This window comes from Phoenix dactylifera, chromosome 17, assembly GCF_009389715.1.
Source record: "Phoenix dactylifera cultivar Barhee BC4 chromosome 17, palm_55x_up_171113_PBpolish2nd_filt_p, whole genome shotgun sequence".
Taxonomy (NCBI): Eukaryota; Viridiplantae; Streptophyta; class Magnoliopsida; order Arecales; family Arecaceae; genus Phoenix; species Phoenix dactylifera.
In genome coordinates, this window is record NC_052408.1 from 14,565,936 (window position 1) to 14,584,771 (window position 18,836).

Genomic DNA, 18,836 nt, shown 5'->3' on the forward strand with positions numbered 1-18,836 from the left:
CTAAATTAAGATGCCAACTCGAGTGTTTGCTACTCATCTCGGGCTATTTTGACTGTCTAGAAAATAGTCTAATATTTTGAATTACAAGCGTCCAAATAGGTAGGTTGGCTCGCAACTACAACTTGAGCTGCATGCAGCTTCACTTAATAGGATTTAATACGGATGCGGAACTCATGGCCTCAGTCTAGCCGACGCATGCGAGACCCAAATGCACCCAAAGTACAATGCTTAATGGTGTATTCAAAATTGATAGTTCGAGGTATTGAATAGTAATTAGTTATTCATCAAGCTATGTTGGCATATTTTTGGATTATTTTTTTCAAGAAACGCAACCGGATTAAAAGTGATCTTATGAAGAATGGGCACATGTAATATTATACCAGAAAAAAATTGTGTCTGGAGTGGAAGAAAGATGGGTTCGCTAGTTTTACTTACAAATAATAATGGAAAAATGCAATTACGTGCTGGGGCCATTGTTAAAACAATTCTGTTTTAATTGCTTTAGAAAATATACTTTATGAGAGAACTGAAAGTTAACCGACGTTCCTACAGTCGTATAAGAGTAAAATACGGCTCGGAAGATTGATAACATTGTCGATCAGAAGATTGCCAAATCCTTTTACTTCCAAAAAGCCCCAATCAGGATATTCAAGAGGTTGGAGCTGAATCTATTTCCAATAAATCAGATTTGAATGCAATAAAACCTGAATTGTCCCCAGGTAGGAAACGACAACTATTTGGAATCTCACACCAAATATTGTTTTATCGATTGGTCCCCTATGATCATGAGTTTCAGCTTTCTTTTATACAAGTACAATACCACTACTGCTCCAATAAAATGAATAAATGAGAAGAGAAAATGAATCTGGCGTGAATCAGGTTCATTAGCTGGATGATGTGCGAGGCTGCTGTTTGTCAACAGACGGCGGAAACAAGCAGCCAACTTCAATTTCCAGCTAACCTGGAAAACATGGCTGCACGCATATTGCTGTTCATAGGATTTGCCACTCGTCGTCGCCTGAATGAGCGTCACAATCTCTGAAGTTATCCCCAGCGAAGGTATCATCCATCCCACTGTTGCCAGCACCACCTAAACTATCCACCAAAGAATCCTGGTGCTGAACCGATTTCGCAGACCGAATAGTCTGAGCAACAGTAAATAAGGGAGCTCCATTTGATTTGTCTTCTAGATCCGAAGCACGAGTGCAGAAATCTTCAAAATCATCTTGAACAATTAAAAAAAAAATATGTTAATACAAGCTTCTGGCAGAAAACTATTGGTCATAATGTCAAATCAACGAGGATCAGCTTACCTTTATCTCGACAATAGAACCCAATGGCCAGAGATGGGTCTATCAGGTCAAGTGGCAAATTTCGGACAGTACTGTAGCCAAAATAAATGAATAAGAATAAAAAACCTAGTCATAAATGGCAACGAAGGGTTGGAAAAGAAGGGCTTCTAAAAAATGGCAGATAATTGAGGATATTAAGAGGATGCAGAATACCTGCAGTGATACGAGGAAGTATCAGCGTCCAGATCATCCGTTTTAATATCAACTGCCTGTTGCATAGATCTTAATTGAATAATGCCCTCAGGATACTTTTTACAATAGCATATTTAATTTGCCGATGCATAGAAGGAAACAAAAAGGTCAAACAACAAAGAGCAGGTGCAAAAGCAATAGTGACGTGGATAAAATGTCTCACAAAAAAATTGAGGTCCAGAAAACTGATTAGCTTACTGATGCAGTATAAAATTTATATTCCAGATCTCAGAATGCCAAAATTGCATATAATAGAGGCAGTGCATATGTGCTTGGCAAAGGTGTCCAACTTGCTCCCACCACATTTCATGTAACAAAGCACATTCTTTTTTCTAGAAAGCCATGGCAACTACCACCTATGAGTCACCAAGTCATATTGGAGGACAGGAGAGAGTAAACTGGTGGAGTATCATGTTATGGAATATGCGAGGGCGGCTATTGCAAGGATTTGAAGATAAAGATAACAATGGCAAGAGAAAAAATTTCACGTGCCTAGATATCAAACAATGGCAAATGTGTCTTTCAATACATGACCACAAAAGCAAACGATGAAGACATTTTGCAATTAAGTACTTCATTAACTGCATTGAGATTTTACAATGAATCATATGCTGTTTTTTTAACTTTATGAATAGGGATCAAACAGGTCTAACCAAAAATAACAGCTGGAGAAAGAGGAAAGCAACACATGCATAAAGCAACATGGTGTTGGAACTGTTGTTGCACAAAGAGTAGGAACAAGAGACAACTCGACTAGAAGAGAAAGGAAGGGCAGGAGGCAATATTGGAATGTGATAGGAAGCAATAACCACAGTTATTTCCTGATGACCAAAAAATACAGCTAGGGTTTCATCTTCTAAATTAAGAGCTGACATAGATTATGCCTATAAATTAATAACATAAAATCAACATGGCCACAATTTGAATAAGCCACAAGGTATCTAGGAAGAGAATATATTATATGTTAGATGCTAATAGAATGAAGCTAGTATCTAAACTCCATTTTTGTTATACTTCTCATTTTTAAATAACAGTTGGAACAAGTAGGTCTATACTAGCACTGCTACAATCTGTAATGAGCCGCACAGTATCAATATTATAAAAATGTCATTAAATACTCATAGAACAAGTTCAGCAAATTTGTGTGCAACCATCCAACAATTTTTCTGTTTAACATTCAGTGATGGCTTCCACCATGTCACACAAATTAAATGGAAGGAACAATAGCCCAGGACATAACCAGTCGGATTTCCAAAAATATGATGAAACATGTAATGATGAGAACAATTGCTTAGAAACGATAATATTTTGGGGTAAAATAATATACCACTTGGACTTCATGAGGATCCAAGTACAATGCCTTGTCATCTTGCACGCCAACAATGTAAGTTGATGTCCCAGGTTTTCCACCCAAAATGCCCAGGCTTTGTGGAAACGTGAATGTTTCCCATAGCAGTGGAATATACCTGAAAAGAAACATGGCATAAATACTAAAGATAGCAGAATGCCAAAAGATTAAAGCTGCAATAATTTATATGTTTGACACACCATATTTACAAGTGTTTAGAGATGTAAATGTCGAAGGTTTTACCTATTAGCTTTATCAGATGCAAACCTTGAAAGAAAGATCACATGGTCAAAAGTCCAAATGAACCCATTTTATCATGATACACTAGTATTTTAAACTTGACATATCATCTTGGACTCCATTTGCTTCCATATTTAAAATGTTATATTGTAATTAAAAAAAGGTGAATCTGCTAGGATAGATTTTTTATTTGTTTAAATTGACGTTTGTGTTCTGTTTTAACTGCATCAGCCCTCTTATCAATGATTCAAAACTCCTAGGATTCTGTAATCTCTCTCTCTCTCTCTCTCTCTCTCTCTCTCTCTCTCTCTGTGTGTGTGTGTGTATGTGCACGCGAAAGCCTGCGCATTTATGTATGTGCATAAATTCCATGATACATCATGTCAAAAACCAAAAATTCCATGATGAGTAGAAAGTCCTGGTTAACTGATGGGGACATCAGCTAGGTCCCCATTTTATTTGCATATTTGCTTATTGTTATTTCTGGGTTTATTTGTGTTTAGGGATTTATTTGTGGTTTATTTTATTCTGGGCTTATTTTCATTTTAGGGCTTATTTGTGGGGAATTATTTTATGTAAGGGGTTTATTTTAATTGTTCTTATGGGGCCCTATTTAAAGGGAACTTGTAAGCTGATTAGGGTTTTTAATGCAGAATTAAAGAACTCTTTTCCTCACGTCTCCTCTCCTTCTCCTCTCCTCCCTTCTCCTTCTTCTCTTCTTCTTCCTCCTTCTCTTCCCTTCTTCTCCTGCCTCCATTTACAAGTTAGTCCGGCATCAACTTGGTATCAGAGCAATCGGTTTTGCTTCTATTGCCAAAGCCCCGATCCGTCAACAGTTTTTCTTTCCCTCGGTTACCATCAACAACAAGAACAGGCCCCTTCTCTCTGTCAGTCCGCTCACCAAAAAAAAAAAAAGATTTCTTGTCCTCTCAGTTTGCACAAAAAGGGGCAGAGGGGAGCAACCCTGGTTCACCGAGCTTCTCTCGGCTCCCGCACAAAAGTAAAAAAAAAAAAAAAAGGTTCTGCAGCCGAAAGAGAAGAAAGAGCCACAGTCCCTGCGCCGGATTCTCCCTCGCATCCATCTGACTTGCTCCCTCGGTCGTCGCCGTTGCCCCACCACCTGCAACCACCGGCAGCCGGTGTATGGCCGATCGTCGCCGGATCCCTGGATTTCTGTGGCCGCACGAGTATTACGCCGTACGTCGACCCCGGACGCCGGAGCGTGTCGAAGGGCCACGAGTGGTTCCCGCCGCCGGAAAGAAGAAGAACGTCACCGCCCTCCTTGCAGCGTTGTCCCTCGAAGCCGGAGTCACCACTGCGTCGGCCGCACCGCCTGCAACCGCCGATTCGCTCTCCGTTCCGGCCGCAAACGCCGCTGTGTCCTCCTACCACCACCGGCCGCCGCCTGTCGCCTCCGACCACGAAGCTGCGGCCGCAAGCTCCGCCGCTGCCACGCCGTTCGGCCGCCCCGCAACCACCGCCGAAGCGGCCGGAACGACCTCCCGAATCGATCGGGAGGTTGAAGAAGGAGTTACGGTAACGGGTAAGTTCTAAACCCGTTACCCCAAAACCCGTTAACCCGGGTCCACATCCGGTAAGTTAAAAAAAAAAAAAAAAAAAAAAAAGGTCGGATCACGTGACCTGCACGTGTTTCCCCTCCAAAAAAAAAAAAAAAAAACTAACCTCTGTTCTGCCGAAAAGGAAACCCTAGGGGTTTCCGTCGCCATCGCCACCGACGCCGCCTTCGCCGAGCTGCCGTTCGTCCACGGTGCCTCCCCACCGTCTGAGTGCAACCGCCGTTGCCCGTCGCCGCCCCGCCGCCGAGCGCCCCTCCGGCTCCGCCACCTCGTCCGAGCACCCCGAGCCGTCGCCGCTCGACCTCCGGTGACCGAGCTGTCGTCGTCTCCGCCGTCCGAGTTCCCCGCCGTCGAGCCCTCGCCTCTCGCCGCCCGAGCCCTTCTTCTTCATCCCAACATCCTAGATCCTGATTTTATGATCTGGAACACCGCCTGAGTGCCGCCCACCGTCTGCCTCCCGCCGCCCGAGCCCTCGTCCGAGCCTCCTCCGAGCGCCGTCTCCTCCGAGCGGGTCACCTACAGCGTCCCTTCGCCGAGCTCCATCCGGCCTTCTCTTCTCACCCGAGACTAGGAGACATCCTAGCGGTGCCATCACGCTACACCCGAGCTCCACCAGCCTGACCCTAGCCCGAGGTCAGCAGGCCGCAAGCCCAGCTCCCCCACCCGGCCCGCGCGCCAACCTTCCTTGAGCGCGGCCCAGGTCCAGGCAGTTTCAGAACGGGCTTGGTCCAGGCCCGTGTGCCGTTTGCTGAAGCGCGGCCCAAGGCCCTTGGCTGCAGGCCCTGTTTCAGGCCCGATCCAGAGTGTTCTTCAGCCCATTTCGACAGCCCAGGAATCTTTGTGCTGTAGATCCAGGTCTACAACTCCAGCTAGCTCTGCCCAGCGTCAACTTCGTGTTCGAGACTCCACGAGCAGACGATTCTGGTCAACTGTATTCACCACAGGTAATAGGTTCTTCCTCCTTTGGGCTTGCTTATCTAAATATGTTCTAGTTCTCTTGCATGACAGTCCTATTTTGAAACTTATTTTCTTGTCAAACTGCAAAACCTAGAACATTTTCCACCACACCCGTCCTACCTACCAATTAAATCTAAATATTAAATTAGCACACCTTAGTGTCAGGACATCATCAACATCCATAGATCAGATTACTTTCAGACTTGGAATGACCGTAAAACGTGTTTGCAACCTAACTTCTTATAGTGACTAATTTTCTACTTTAATTCTGAACTAACCAAAGTACAAATTAGTAACATTTAATTTTAAGTTATTTTTGTGAAAAGTTGCTGACTTCCGAATTCATAGTAGGTTGCATTAGTGGATTGCATCAGTAGGTTGTCCTGCATTACATTTGGACAATTAGGGTTCATTAGTAGCATTGCATATCATATCACCAACTAGAGTAGTTCCTGTATGCCCACCCGTAGTGGTAGAGAGTACCTCCTCACTAACTCTCAGACCCCTTCATCCACCATGGACCCCAGAGTCATACAAGATATTCTGGAACAATTAGCTGCAATACGAGCTGATAACGACGAATTCAAACGTGAGATCCGTGCCCTAGTACAACACCCTAGGACTCCGGAACCATCATCCCCAATCGTAGCTTATCCCGAGTTTGGTTTGACCACACCGCCTGCAGCTTTTCCCCATCCCCCTAGGAACCAACATCATTCTGATCACCAGCGCGATCTTGACGAGCGACTACTTCGTACCGTGCGAGTAGAAGCCCCCACATTTGCTGGTCAATTAGAGCCGAGCGTGTACCTTGATTGGAGAGCAGCCATGGATAACTATTTTGAGTGGTACGATATGACTGAAGATAGAAAAGTACGGTTTGCCAAAATGAAGCTTATTGGGCAAGCTCACTGGTACTGGCATAACGTTGAACATCGGCGTGAGACCCAGAGGCTTCCACGCATCACCACTTGGGAGGATATGAAAGAGAAACTGAATGAGAAGTATCTGCTATTCTCTTACCGACAACGCCTTATGGATAGGTGGCAGAAACTAACTCAAGGAACTTCAACTGTTGCCGATTACATTGCACAATTTGAGGAGTTTCACATGAGGTGTGGTGTAATCGAAGAGGAGACTGTTACTCTTTCTAGGTTTCGGGCAGGACTCCGTGAGGAAATCCAGAAAGAATTGATCCTCCGAGAGATTACTACCCTTGGCCAGGCATACCAATTGGCTCAAGACGTGGATAGTTTTTTACGAGTCCCTGTGGTGAGACATACCGACTCTCGGTTCTTACCCCCAGGAGCCCGACCTAATCAAAGCCATCTCCCACAACCCAGACCACTCTCCAACCATCCTTCACAGCCCGGTTCTAGCCAAACACCGACTAGGACGTTCCCGGTGCCTGCTCAAAGTACATCAACTGATAAAGGGAAAGGCATATTAGGGTCCAACCCGCCCTTAAGAAACCAAACCCAGTGTTTCAGGTGCCAAAAGTTTGGCCATATTGCGTCCCAATGTAATGCCAAGACTTATTTAATGACTGAACTGGAAGCAGGAACCCAGGATACTGAATGTGTCGAAGAAGTCTATGAACCAAACATTGAGGATTTTGTAGATGACTTTGGAGATGAAAAGACCGGGTTAGAGTTTGTTCAGACTGAACACCAAAATGAGCCCACTAATAGGAATGACCAAAACCATAGGCTCCATGTGGTGAGGTGCACACTAGCCCAAACAAAGACCGAACAAGACTGGCGAAGAACCTCTCTATTTTATACACTTATTAAGATCAATGGTAAAACATGCAAAATCTTATTTGATAGCGGGAGTTGCATCAATGCCATTGCGTCTGGAGTTGTTTCTCGCCTTGGCCTGAAATCTACCCCTCATCCTAATCCATATAAAGTAGCCTGGGTAGATAAGACGTCCATTTCGGTTTCAGAAAGATGCCTTGTCCCGATTCAATTCCTATCTTATAAAGACGAGATTTGGTGCGACTGCCTTCCGATGGACGTAGGTCAAGTCATCTTAGGAAGACCTTGGTTATACGATAGGGACGTCACACTTCATGGTCGGTCAAATTCGTGTAGTTTTATGTTCCAGGGTCGGAAAATTATATTGAATTCATTGCCTCCTAGAGAGCCCGTTCCTGAGAAGAAGGGTGCTACACCACAAAAGGAAGAGTCACTCCACATCATTACTTCGAAAGAGGTAATGAAAGATATCGAAAGCCATTCACCTGTGTTCGCCCTTGTGGCTAGAGTTATTAATGTGGAGTCAAATGTCGAACATCCGGCCGCCGTAGTTCCTCTGTTGGAGGAGTTTCACTCTGTTTTTCCAACTGATCTTCCAGAGGCACTCCCTCCAATGCGTGATATCCAGCACGTAATTGATCTCATTCCTGGAGCGTCACTGCCAAATCTTCCCCACCATAGACTCAATCCAAACGAGCACACTGAACTGAAACGCCAAGTTGACGAACTCGTCACTCGAGGGTATATTCGTGAGAGTTTGAGTCCCTGTGCTGTACCTGCACTCCTCACTCCCAAGAAAGATGGCTCTTGGAGGATGTGCGTCGATAGCCGTGCTATCAATAAAATCACGGTAAAGTATCGTTTTCCCATTCCGAGGCTGGACGACCTTTTAGACTACATGTCTGGTGCTACAGTTTTTTCCAAGATCGACCTAAAGAGTGGGTACCACCAGATTCGGATTCGTCCTGGGAATGAATGGAAAACAGCATTCAAAACCAAAGATGGACTCTACGAATGGTTAGTAATGCCTTTCGGATTAACAAATGCTCCAAGTACTTTTATGAGGGTGATGACACAGATCTTTCGACCTTTCTTGAACAAATTTGTCGTTGTATACTTTGATGACATCCTCATTTATAGTCAAACTCAAGAGCTCCATCTTTCACACCTAAGGCAGGTTTGTGAAGTCCTGCAGAGAGAAAGCTTCTTTGCAAACCCTAAGAAGTGTGCCTTCCTGACTGATCACGTCACTTTCTTAGGGTTCATAGTATCTTCCAAGGGTGTCTCTGCTGATCCAGAAAAAGTAAGCGCGATAGTCGATTGGCCTGAGCCCAAGACCTTAGCCGAAGTACGCAGTTTTCATGGTCTGGCTACTCTCTATCGTCGCTTCATTAGGAATTTTAGTTCGATAATGTCTCCCATCACAGATTGCATGAAGAAAGGAGACTTTATCTGGACTAAGTCGGCATCCCAAGCATTTAAAGATATTAAGCATAGGATGACCGGAGCACCTGTCTTGCGCCTCCCTGATTTCACTAAGGTATTCGAGGTCGCATGTGATGCCTCTGGAGTTGGCATAGGTGGTGTGTTAAGCCAAGAAGGTCACCCTGTCGCGTTCTTTAGTGAAAAATTAAGTGACGGCAGGTTGCGTTATTCCATCTATGATAAAGAATTCTATGCGGTAGTGCAAACTTTGCGACATTGGCGACACTATTTGCTACCGCAAGAATTTGTCCTGTATTCAGACCATGAGGCTTTAAAGTATCTCAATTCTCAAAAGAAATTAAACTTGCGACATGGCCGATGGATTGAGTTTCTACAAGCCTATACTTTTGTGCTGAAACATAAAGCTGGAGTTGAGAATAAGGCTGCTGATGCGCTCAGTCGACGGATCTTCCTCCTATCCATGATGAGCACTGAAGTAATTGGTTTTGAAAGGATCAGGGAACAATATACCACCTGTCCTGATTTTAGTAATGTATACCTGACCTTACGAGATGGAGTAGAGAGAGAGCACGATGATTTCTTTTTACACGATGATTATCTCTTTCGCTCCGACCGATTGTGTATTCCTCGAACTTCTTTGAGAGATTTTCTAGTATGGGAAGCACACGCTGGAGGACTGTCTGGGCATTTCGGGAGAGACAAAACTATTGAGATGGTGGAAAGACGTTTCTTCTGGCCGAGTCTCAAGAGAGACGTGGCCAAGATCGTCGCTCAGTGCCGCACATGTCAATTAGCCAAACAACGTAAACAGAACACTGGGCTTTACACTCCACTACCAGTTCCTGATTGTCCGTGGCAAGATGTTAGCATGGATTTTGTGTTAGGGCTTCCACGTACCTCGACCAAACATGATTCCATTTTTGTAGTAGTGGACCGGTTCTCTAAAATGGCTCATTTTCTACCATGTTCTAAGACTTCTGATGCTTCTAGGATTGCGAAACTCTATTTTGACGAAGTCGTTAGACTCCATGGTCTCCCTAAATCTATTGTGTCCGATAGGGATGTTAAATTTATGAGCTATTTTTGGAAAACTCTTTGGCACATGATGGGTACCAAATTAAAATTTTCCTCTGCCTATCATCCCCAAACTGATGGCCAGACCGAAGTTGTCAACCGAAGTCTAGGGAGTCTTCTCAGATGTCTGGTAGGCGAGCATACTAGGACTTGGGATCTCGTGTTACCAACTGCCGAGTTTGCATATAATAGTTCGGTCAATAGGACCATAGGCATGAGTCCTTTTGAAGTGGTGAATGGTTATAAACCTAGGCAACCCATAGACTTGATCCCCATGTCTCATCAACATAGAGTCTCTGAGTCTGCACAATCATTTGCTTCACACCTGCATTCATTGCATCAGGAGATCAGCAAACTTATTCACTCTAATAACTTAAAATATAAATCCTTTGCTGATTTGCACCGCCGTTATAAAGAATTAAATGTAGGTGATTCAGTCATGGTAAGAATTAGACCTGAACGACTTCCTTCAGGAACGTTCAAAAAGTTGCAATCTCGTAGTGCGGGACCATTCAAAGTCCTAAAGAAAATCAGTTCGAATGCGTATGTTGTAGATCTTCCTGAAGACTATGGGATTAGTGCGACATTTAATATTGAAGATTTAGTCCCATACAAGAAATCAACATTCATTCCTTCTGACCCTTTTGTTGATACATCCACTGTTGTTGATCACCCTGCTCTAGCACCTGCTAGTGAGCCTCCACCTCCACAGTTTCATGCACGCAGAGAACACATAGAACATATATTAGATGAGCAGGTTATATCTACCAGGAGAGGAAGCTACCAACGTTACCTTGTTCGGTGGAAAGGTCGACCCGAATCAGATGTGTCGTGGATTTCGCGAGCTGAGTTGCAGTGCCTTGACCCGGATCTTCTGAAGCAGTACGACAGCCGCCCCGATTTACACTCGACGGGGTCGAGTTTTTCTCACCCGGGAGGAGTTGATGGGGACATCAGCTAGGTCCCCATTTTATTTGCATATTTGCTTATTGTTATTTCTGGGTTTATTTGTGTTTAGGGATTTATTTGTGGTTTATTTTATTCTGGGCTTATTTTCATTTTAGGGCTTATTTGTGGGAAATTATTTTATGTAAGGGGTTTATTTTAATTGTTCTTATGGGGCCCTATTTAAAGGGAACTTGTAAGCTGATTAGGGTTTTTAATGCAGAATTAAAGAACTCTTTTCCCCACGTCTCCTCTCCTTCTCCTCTCCTCCCTTCTCCTTCTTCTCTTCTTCTTCCTCCTTCTCTTCCCTTCTTCTCCTGCCTCCATTTACAAGTTAGTCCGGCATCATTAACAGTATCAAGCAACTGTCTGTTATGCCCTAGATCATAGAAAAGTCACACCAAAACCTTGGGATTCACTAGGTTGATGAGATTAAAAGGAGAATAAGGGTTTGTCCCCCAGACTAAAATATTCCTCATAGACAAGTTTAACCATCATATGCAAATGCCCCATGAAATTTACTTTACAAATGTTTTTCAGAAGAAACTAAGGTTCTTTGATTATAAACTGAAAATAGCAATATTAAACTTGCACACTTTTATCATATGTAACTAGTATATCAGAAAGGAAAAAAATCATCACTGTATTCTGCATCGTAAGGAGGTAATCTGTAAACTTGAAAGCTGACAAGAAATAAGCTATTACTAAAGCAGTACTGCAGTTCAATGTAAGGCAGTGGCATATGCAGAACTAGTCAACAAATCTTACAGATGATAACGAACATTGAATCTGTTTGATTGATTATTTTATCTTGTCCGGATAAGAAAGCAGCAGCTCTACACTTTTTATTTTATATTCTAGTGGCACCTACTTCACAAAAGAAAGCAGCAGCTCTACACCTTTTATTTTATATTCTAGTGGCACCTACTTCACAAAACAAATTGCAAATGATATTATTTTTCAACAAGGGACTAAGTTTATGCAAGTTGATCTCTATATGAAAATATCGAGAATGAAATGGAAGTGCAGGTTATAGATTAATCGTGCCTACTACCGCCTAGGCAACCCAGTACAACTTAATTCTATACCCAGAAATCCTGCTAGCAAAATCAGACGACCATATAAGAGCAGTCATTTCATCAATTACTCCAAGCATTCTAATTTCATTGTTTATGACCTGAGAAACAGAGTTCTGCTATGTTAAACTAGTTCTCCTCATAGACCAAGGTTTTTAATTTTAAGCCATAACATGAAACCAATGATAAAAAAAAAATAAACGGTACTATCTCCTATTTTCACCTAAGTAGAATGATAATACATTATACAAGAATCAAGAACCACAAGATAGTAAGCACATACTGTACACAATGTAGTGATCCAGCTTCATTGAATCACTTTAGGAGAATATCAAAAGCTGACATATATCAAACGTACCTGGGGTTGACCTTTTCTAGTCCAAGGACCAAAGGAACTAGCAAAAGAATAGGCACCCAGGAGATTTGGCCCTTGCTGAAATCAGAACAGAGTCTGGCAGCAACATCAATGCAAACAACTGGAGCCCCGCCTCGTTCTCCATCTTCATCACCCGAAACAACATATACCGCCATGGGCAAGCTTTCTTTTTCTCTGTCAAGGTCAGCTTGCTCTCGTTTAGCACGAGCGAGGGTTTCCCACGTGCGACACATGGCATATGGACCCAACCATGATCCAGCCGCCAAGCCATAGCCCTTCCCAGCTTCAAGCAGATTGTGTAAGGAAAAGGCACACGCCTCCGAATCACCAAAAAGATGTAAAATCTCAATATACTTTGGATCATGTGGCTGCATAATCAACAGGAGACCATGATAAGCAACCACACATTGCAATTAAGGAGCTTCATCACCATCTACATGTGAACAAAAGCAAGCCGTTCTCTTTCTCCGTTCGGAGAGGAACTCTTGTGGATCAATAGATAACATCCAGCTCACCTTCTGTGAAGGCTTCCTCCAATATCTCCCCAAATGATGAAAAAGCAGTGCCTGTTATAATTTTGTTAATGAATAACATATGAAGTTTATTTTACTAGCTTTTAAAGCCCAAACTAACAAACTTGATGAAAGAACAGAGCGCATATGTTCACAAAAAGATTCATACCTGTGCAACAAGCATCTGACTGCTTCTGATCATGCAACCCCATCTGACATCACTAGTCAACTTTGAATAACCAATGGCGTCAAAACCTGAGGAAAAACCATGAGGTTAGAGGTTTCTCTATTTTATATTTCTGTTCTTGTTCGCATCATAATATTTACACTTATTTTTTCTTTTTTTTTGAAAAAAAATAAAAGAGGGTAAGGGGAGCTAAAGAAGAGCCCTTGACATTGACTAGTGAGGATGTGACGATTGAGTTGGCTATCTACCAATAAAATAAATAACCCTCTTGATAAACCTAACCTTTTCGGTAAGTTATCCAAATTCTTGATGAAAAATCTTCTAAAAATGCAGCAGATCCATTGCCATGATCAGCACCACCAGAAGACTCTTCAGGTGAGAGTTTATAGCGCATGCCAAGAAGCCATATTTCACTGGTTAAGCTCAAAGCATCAGTACTGCTTGTCCCAAGTAAACGCTCTTGAAGCCTCCTCATTGAGCCACCAGCCACAACTTTCTTCACAGCTGTTGTCCAACCATAGCTTCTTGACTTGGTTGCCTTCTTTTCACCAGAATGGGACTCAGGGTGTGTTTCAAAGATGGATAAAGTGGACGCAAAGAAACTTGACAAGAAAGAAGCCTTCAAAGACTTATTGTGACTAGCCTTTTGTTCCGAGTTAGCAGCAACTCTCTCTCTATCTGTAGAATCAGCTGACTGTCCTGCAGGAAATTCTGAAGCCACAACCCTCTCAGGCAAGTCCGTCATTACCTAGCCATTCATTCATATAACCAAATTGGTTCACAGAACCAAAGGCTTGATAAGAAATAAGAATGTTGAAATGTATGTTCCATTGCTAATATAATAGTAATTAAAGGAATAAAAAGGAAGGCCAACATCACTTACTACCCATGACATCTAGTAACCTCTTATAGCAAGTTATTTCTCAATGGTATATGCACACACTGTAAAAGAGTGGCTTGTACTGCAAAAGTCTACATGAATAATCCATTCAAAGGACTATTCTGGTGTCAAGATATTTCTAGTCTCATCAACTATTTGCCACATAATATTCATGGATTTACATAATTTTAACTAGTATATAGATTTTAGTCCTTCTAAATCCATAAATTTACAGTTGCAGGTGTTTATATCTAGATTTACGCAAAAAAAACCAATTATCAAAATTAACTGTGAATGAAGGAAAATTTAACTTATTCAACTCTTACTGATGTATAATTGGTTATACATATGGGGCAATCACATGGCAATGAAAGCCAATAAGGAACAACTACTGACAAAAGACAACCTCTATTGCTAGTATGGAAATTTTATTTCTTTTCTTCCTAAATAGCAATATATCTGACCCGCTTTAAAATACTTTATAGAAATTCTTTTGCTGTCTAAAATGTTTGGGGACATGAAATCTCAGAGTTTTAATACAGTACTAGGCTTGCCCCTCGTGAGGTAAAAAAAAAAAATCAGCTTTCTGCATATTATTGGCTGTATTCAGATGGCGCAATGACATTAGATTATTGCTAATAAGCAAATAAGTACAGACAAGACATAACTTTTCTCGGTGATGATATTTATCTGAAACAGAACAAGGCTACAAATACTTACTTTCTATTTCACTAAACAAGCTAATTGCAAAAAATAAATTACTTGCCTCAGGCTTTTTTTTTCCTTTGAAAAGTACACTATTATGTACCAAAAAAAAAGTACTCTATGTGATATTATCTAAAGCTAGCTCCTTGACTCTTATCTTTTTTTTTAAAAAAAAGTAGTACAAATATTTTATTTAGAAAGGTCTTCTTTTGCTAAATTAGCTAATATACACAATCAATTCCTTGTTCATTTGTTGTTTCTTTTCCCTTCTAAAGGCACTCTATCTGATGTTGTTTAAAGCCAACTCTTTTACACAAACAAGAAAGTTCTCATATAGATACGTCATGATACAAAAACATTAAGGATTACGCTTATGAAACCTATTGTTTAAATCGCAACATCAAAACCATACAACACCTCTATCTAATATCAAAAAAAAAAAATTTCTCTCAAAAAAAAGTCAAAAAGGGAAAATAATAAATGATTTGAAATTAGATATCAGAAAAATACCAGCGATCAATCGAGAAAACGAGACGGAAGCCTTTAGAAGAGATCCCCTCCGCCGGGTCGACCCAAATCCATGGGTGACGCCGGTCTCCCAACCTGGATTGCCCGCCTCCCACGTCCGCTCGACAAGATTTACAGAGGAGAGAAACAGCCCTCTTCTTCCTTCTTTTCGAGTTTTCCGCCCAGCAATTGCATAATTAAAATCGGACAGGGCAAAAGAACACGATTATAAAATCGTACATCGCATTGGGGCACCGAACTAGAAAAGGATTGGGAGCTAAAAGAACCCCTAGTTTTTGGAGAAGAAAAAGGGAGAAAGGAAGAGCCAAGCTATTGCGAGAGCGCGGTGGGATTATTCGTACAGATCTTACAAGTCTTGGCCGGAGAAGGGGAACCCAATGGGAGCTTTTGGAAACCCTAGATATGGCGAGGAGAAGACACGGATAGACCGATTATGGAGTAAAAATAAAGAAAAATAATTCCAGAAGTCCCTCGGTAGACCGTTATTTACCTTCAAGTAACTAGCGCTCTGAGTTCCATGTAAATTCTACGAAGTCCCCTATGGTAAAAATAATTATGCCAAAGTTTCCTTTATATCGAACTCGTACGGACGTCCGCGTATATTAATTTATGCGGACTTACCTTTAGCATGGTATTTTTTATACGGACCTCCACATATTACACGTAGGGACTGTCACCTGCAAACGGACATTGGCATTACTCCATGCGGATTTGCTTCCGCATAGTAATTTTATGCACCTGTGTGCATGCGGCTTTAATATTGGTCCATTAGTTTCCTTAACAATGTTATTAATAGAAATCCAATCATAATTAGACCCAATATGTGAAATCTAAAATAGATTTTAAGGTTTGAAGTAAACTATATCTCTACTATCGTACCAACGCATTGGAAAGGGTAATTCCAAATTGATATAATCAAAAAAAAATTTGAGATCACTTGCTTAACACATGTATTCGTGTTGGAGATGGTTAGAGCAAAGGTAGATGGAGTCATATTAGATTTATGTGCGCCATCCATTTCATAAAAAAAAAAAAAGGTAAAAGGGTTAAGATTTTGAATTTTAAAATTTAAACGATTCATCTGAAGTATATTTCAAAAATCTATTCATAAAAATGTTTGAACACAGACTATTGTGAAAACACACCAACCAACAAATAACCACAATTTCAAATAAAATACTATTTATTTTACTTTGAAAATATTCAACAATTTGCCAAACAATTTCATAGATAGATTTGCATTAAGATTCTTCGTGAAGTGCTGGATGGAGGTGTCCTTCCATCTTCAACAAGTAATATTGTCTCTTGTAAACATTGTTTGTATTGCTGAACAAATTAAAACAAAATAATAAAAAATACCTACATGGTGGGGAAGGTAGGTCTAGAGAGGTGGGGATTTTCTTTGGATGACAGATAGGTCAGGAACGCTATTTTTCTACTAAGCTAGCTGCCCAAGATGTCCAAATCGTCTTTCGTTCATAGCCCAGCCTTTCATTTCTTTGATTTTTGTCCCATATGATATGCTTTATTTAATCAGCTATCTTTTCTTTTGACGACGTTTATTTTGGTTGAGATAAATATAAGATGCATTTAGTTCGCAACTTGAATCGATATAAATTTGAATAGGAATCAGAATGGTCATATTTTTCGATATATTTAGTTTGTGACTAAAATTGTAATTGGAATCGAAATAGAATTCGAATTCTAAGTTAGAGTTAGAATTGAATTACGAAGAATTAAAATATTTTACATTTTTTTGAAACAAAAATGAAACTTCCTCGGGCCAAATTACTAATTTTTATTTTTATTTCAGAAAGCAACTTTCTCCAACTAAATATGCCTATATATTAGTTATGAATCGAGATCGGGGTCAAGAGAACTACTTTAGTGGGAGGAAATCTATGGGCAAATATCTTTCCCTTGTTTCGACTACAAAGCGATGTCTTCGTACGAGCCTCAGCAACAAATAGCTAAAGGGAGACCTGCATACGATCAATGCAAAGTACAGTAGTACAGCAAGATGCCGAATAGCAACTCTTCGCCATACCTCCATTTAAAATCCCATGTTAGCCTCAAAAACTAACGCCATAAGCCCTCTTTTTTTTGTATGTTGCGTCTCTCACGGGTCGACTGCCATGATCAACGTGGAAGACGGCGAGAATCCCAACTACAAACCGGAGCATCCCGGCGCTCCGGCCAGCCTCCTCGCCAAGGTCCGGGCCAACCTATCCTTCCAGTCAAAATGGTCTGAACTGAACGGTGCCATGGGAGACCTGGGCACCTACATCCCCATCATCCTAGCCTTGTCTCTGGCCAACGGCCTCGACCTCGGCGCCACCCTCATCTTCACCGGCGTCTACAACATCCTCACCGGCGCCCTCTACGGCGTCCCCATGCCCGTCCAGCCCATGAAATCCATTGCCGCTGTCGCCATCTCTAGCGGCCCAGACTTCGCCGTGCCCGAGATCATGGCCGCCGGGATCTGCACCTCGGCCGTCGTCTTCTTCCTCGGCGCCACCAGGCTCATGCAGCTCGCCTACAAGCTCATCCCCCTCCCCGTCGTGCGGGGAATTCAGCTGTCGCAAGGGTTATCCTTCGCGACGACCGCCGTCAAATACATCCGCCACGATCAAGACCTCGCAAAAGGGAAATCTTTGGGCCAGCGGTCCTGGCTAGGCCTAGATGGGCTCCTTCTAGCCATAGCCGTCACCTTCTTTATTGTAGTCGTAAATGGTGCAGGCGAGGAAGTAGAAGATGACAACGAACTCGCTCTTGCTCTTGTTGGATCCGGCGAAGAACAGAGACGACGACGACGGAGGCGATGGAGAAAATTACTAGCCTGGGTACCGTCCGCCGTGATTGTCTTCTTGTTGGGCATCATACTGGCTATAATAAGAAAGCCGAGCGCCGTCGAGGAATTGAAACCAGGGCCGTCAGCGATGCATGTGGTGAAGATCTCCAAGCATGCATGGAAAGAAGGATTCATTAAAGGCGCAGTGCCTCAGATTCCATTGACGGTGCTGAATTCGGTGGTCGCCGTGTGCAAGCTCTCGACCGACCTCTTTCCCGACAAGCCGGAGGCGACGGCGACATCCGTTTCGGTCACCGTCGGGCTGATGAATTTGATCGGTTGCTGGTTCGGGGCGATGCCGTGCTGCCACGGGGCCGGCGGGCTCGCAGGGCAGTACAAGTTCGGCGGGCGGAGCGGCGGATGCGTGGCGGCGCTCGGGGCGGCGAAGCTGGTCATCGGAGTGGTGCTCGGCGGTTCGATACTGAGAGTGTTGGTGGAGTTTCCGGTGGGGTTGTTGGGGGTGCTGCTGCTGTTCGCCGGGGTCGAGCTGGCGATGGCGGCGAGGGACATGGCGTCCAAGAAGGACGCGTTTGTCATGCTGCTGTGCGCTGCGGTGTCGCTGGGCGCCTCCAGCGCCGCGCTCGGGTTCGCGTGCGGGATCGTCGTGCATCTGATTCTCGTGCTCAGAAGGTGGTTGATGAAATGATTAGGTTTTATAAAGTTAGTTGTTTATTTTGACATGCAAGCCCGTCATTAGTACTTTTTAAAAGCTTATCTGCATTCCTGCCTATGAGCAGTCTTTTAGAACACTTTTGTGTCAAGAATCTAATAGGAATAAAGATGAATAAAGATAAATAAAGAATCTGATACTCTACTATTACACCTGTTCA

The 18,836-nt window shown here is 42.6% G+C and overlaps 2 protein-coding genes across 3 annotated transcripts; one reads left to right on the top strand and one right to left on the bottom strand.

Moving 5' to 3' along the window:
- Positions 1-617: 617 nt before the first annotated feature.
- Positions 618-15,590, bottom strand: LOC103721868 (cysteine protease ATG4B-like). Of its 2 annotated transcripts, none has more exons than XM_008812237.4 (9): positions 15,138-15,590; positions 13,325-13,790; positions 13,025-13,110; positions 12,859-12,909; positions 12,326-12,711; positions 2,872-3,010; positions 1,506-1,561; positions 1,314-1,384; positions 618-1,225 (listed from the first exon to the last, which is right to left on the bottom strand). In XM_008812237.4, the coding sequence occupies exons 2-9, from the start codon at positions 13,785-13,787 to the stop codon at positions 993-995; spliced, it is 1,485 nt and encodes a 494-aa protein (XP_008810459.1). In that variant the 5' UTR covers positions 13,788-13,790; positions 15,138-15,590; the 3' UTR covers positions 618-992. The 2 variants fall into 2 exon arrangements, with proteins under 2 accessions (XP_008810459.1, XP_038971102.1); XM_039115174.1 differs by having other exon boundaries at positions 13,325-13,753; positions 15,138-15,589.
- A 1,457-nt stretch (positions 15,591-17,047) lies between these two features.
- On the top strand, positions 17,048-18,836 carry LOC103721869 (molybdate transporter 1-like). The gene has a single exon (XM_008812240.4). It carries the CDS (start codon positions 17,219-17,221, stop codon positions 18,650-18,652), a length of 1,434 nt encoding a protein of 477 aa, XP_008810462.1. The 5' UTR covers positions 17,048-17,218; the 3' UTR covers positions 18,653-18,836.

What these genes read in the sequence shown, in the direction of transcription:
- LOC103721868 (XM_008812237.4), bottom strand. Translation starts at nt 13,787, where the DNA reads ATGACGGACTTGCCTGAGAGGGTTGTGGCTTCAGAATTTCCTGCAGGA. An exon ending in GGAGGAAGCCTTCACAGAAG is followed by an intron (nt 12,712 to 12,858) that starts GTGAGCTGGATG and finishes TTGATTATGCAG; the next exon opens with CCACATGATCCAAAGTATAT. An exon ending in ATCCTCATGAAGTCCAAGTG is followed by an intron (nt 1,562 to 2,871) that starts GTATATTATTTT and finishes TCTATGCAACAG; the next exon opens with GCAGTTGATATTAAAACGGA.
- LOC103721869 (XM_008812240.4), top strand. Translation starts at nt 17,219, where the DNA reads ATGTTAGCCTCAAAAACTAACGCCATAAGCCCTCTTTTTTTTGTATGT.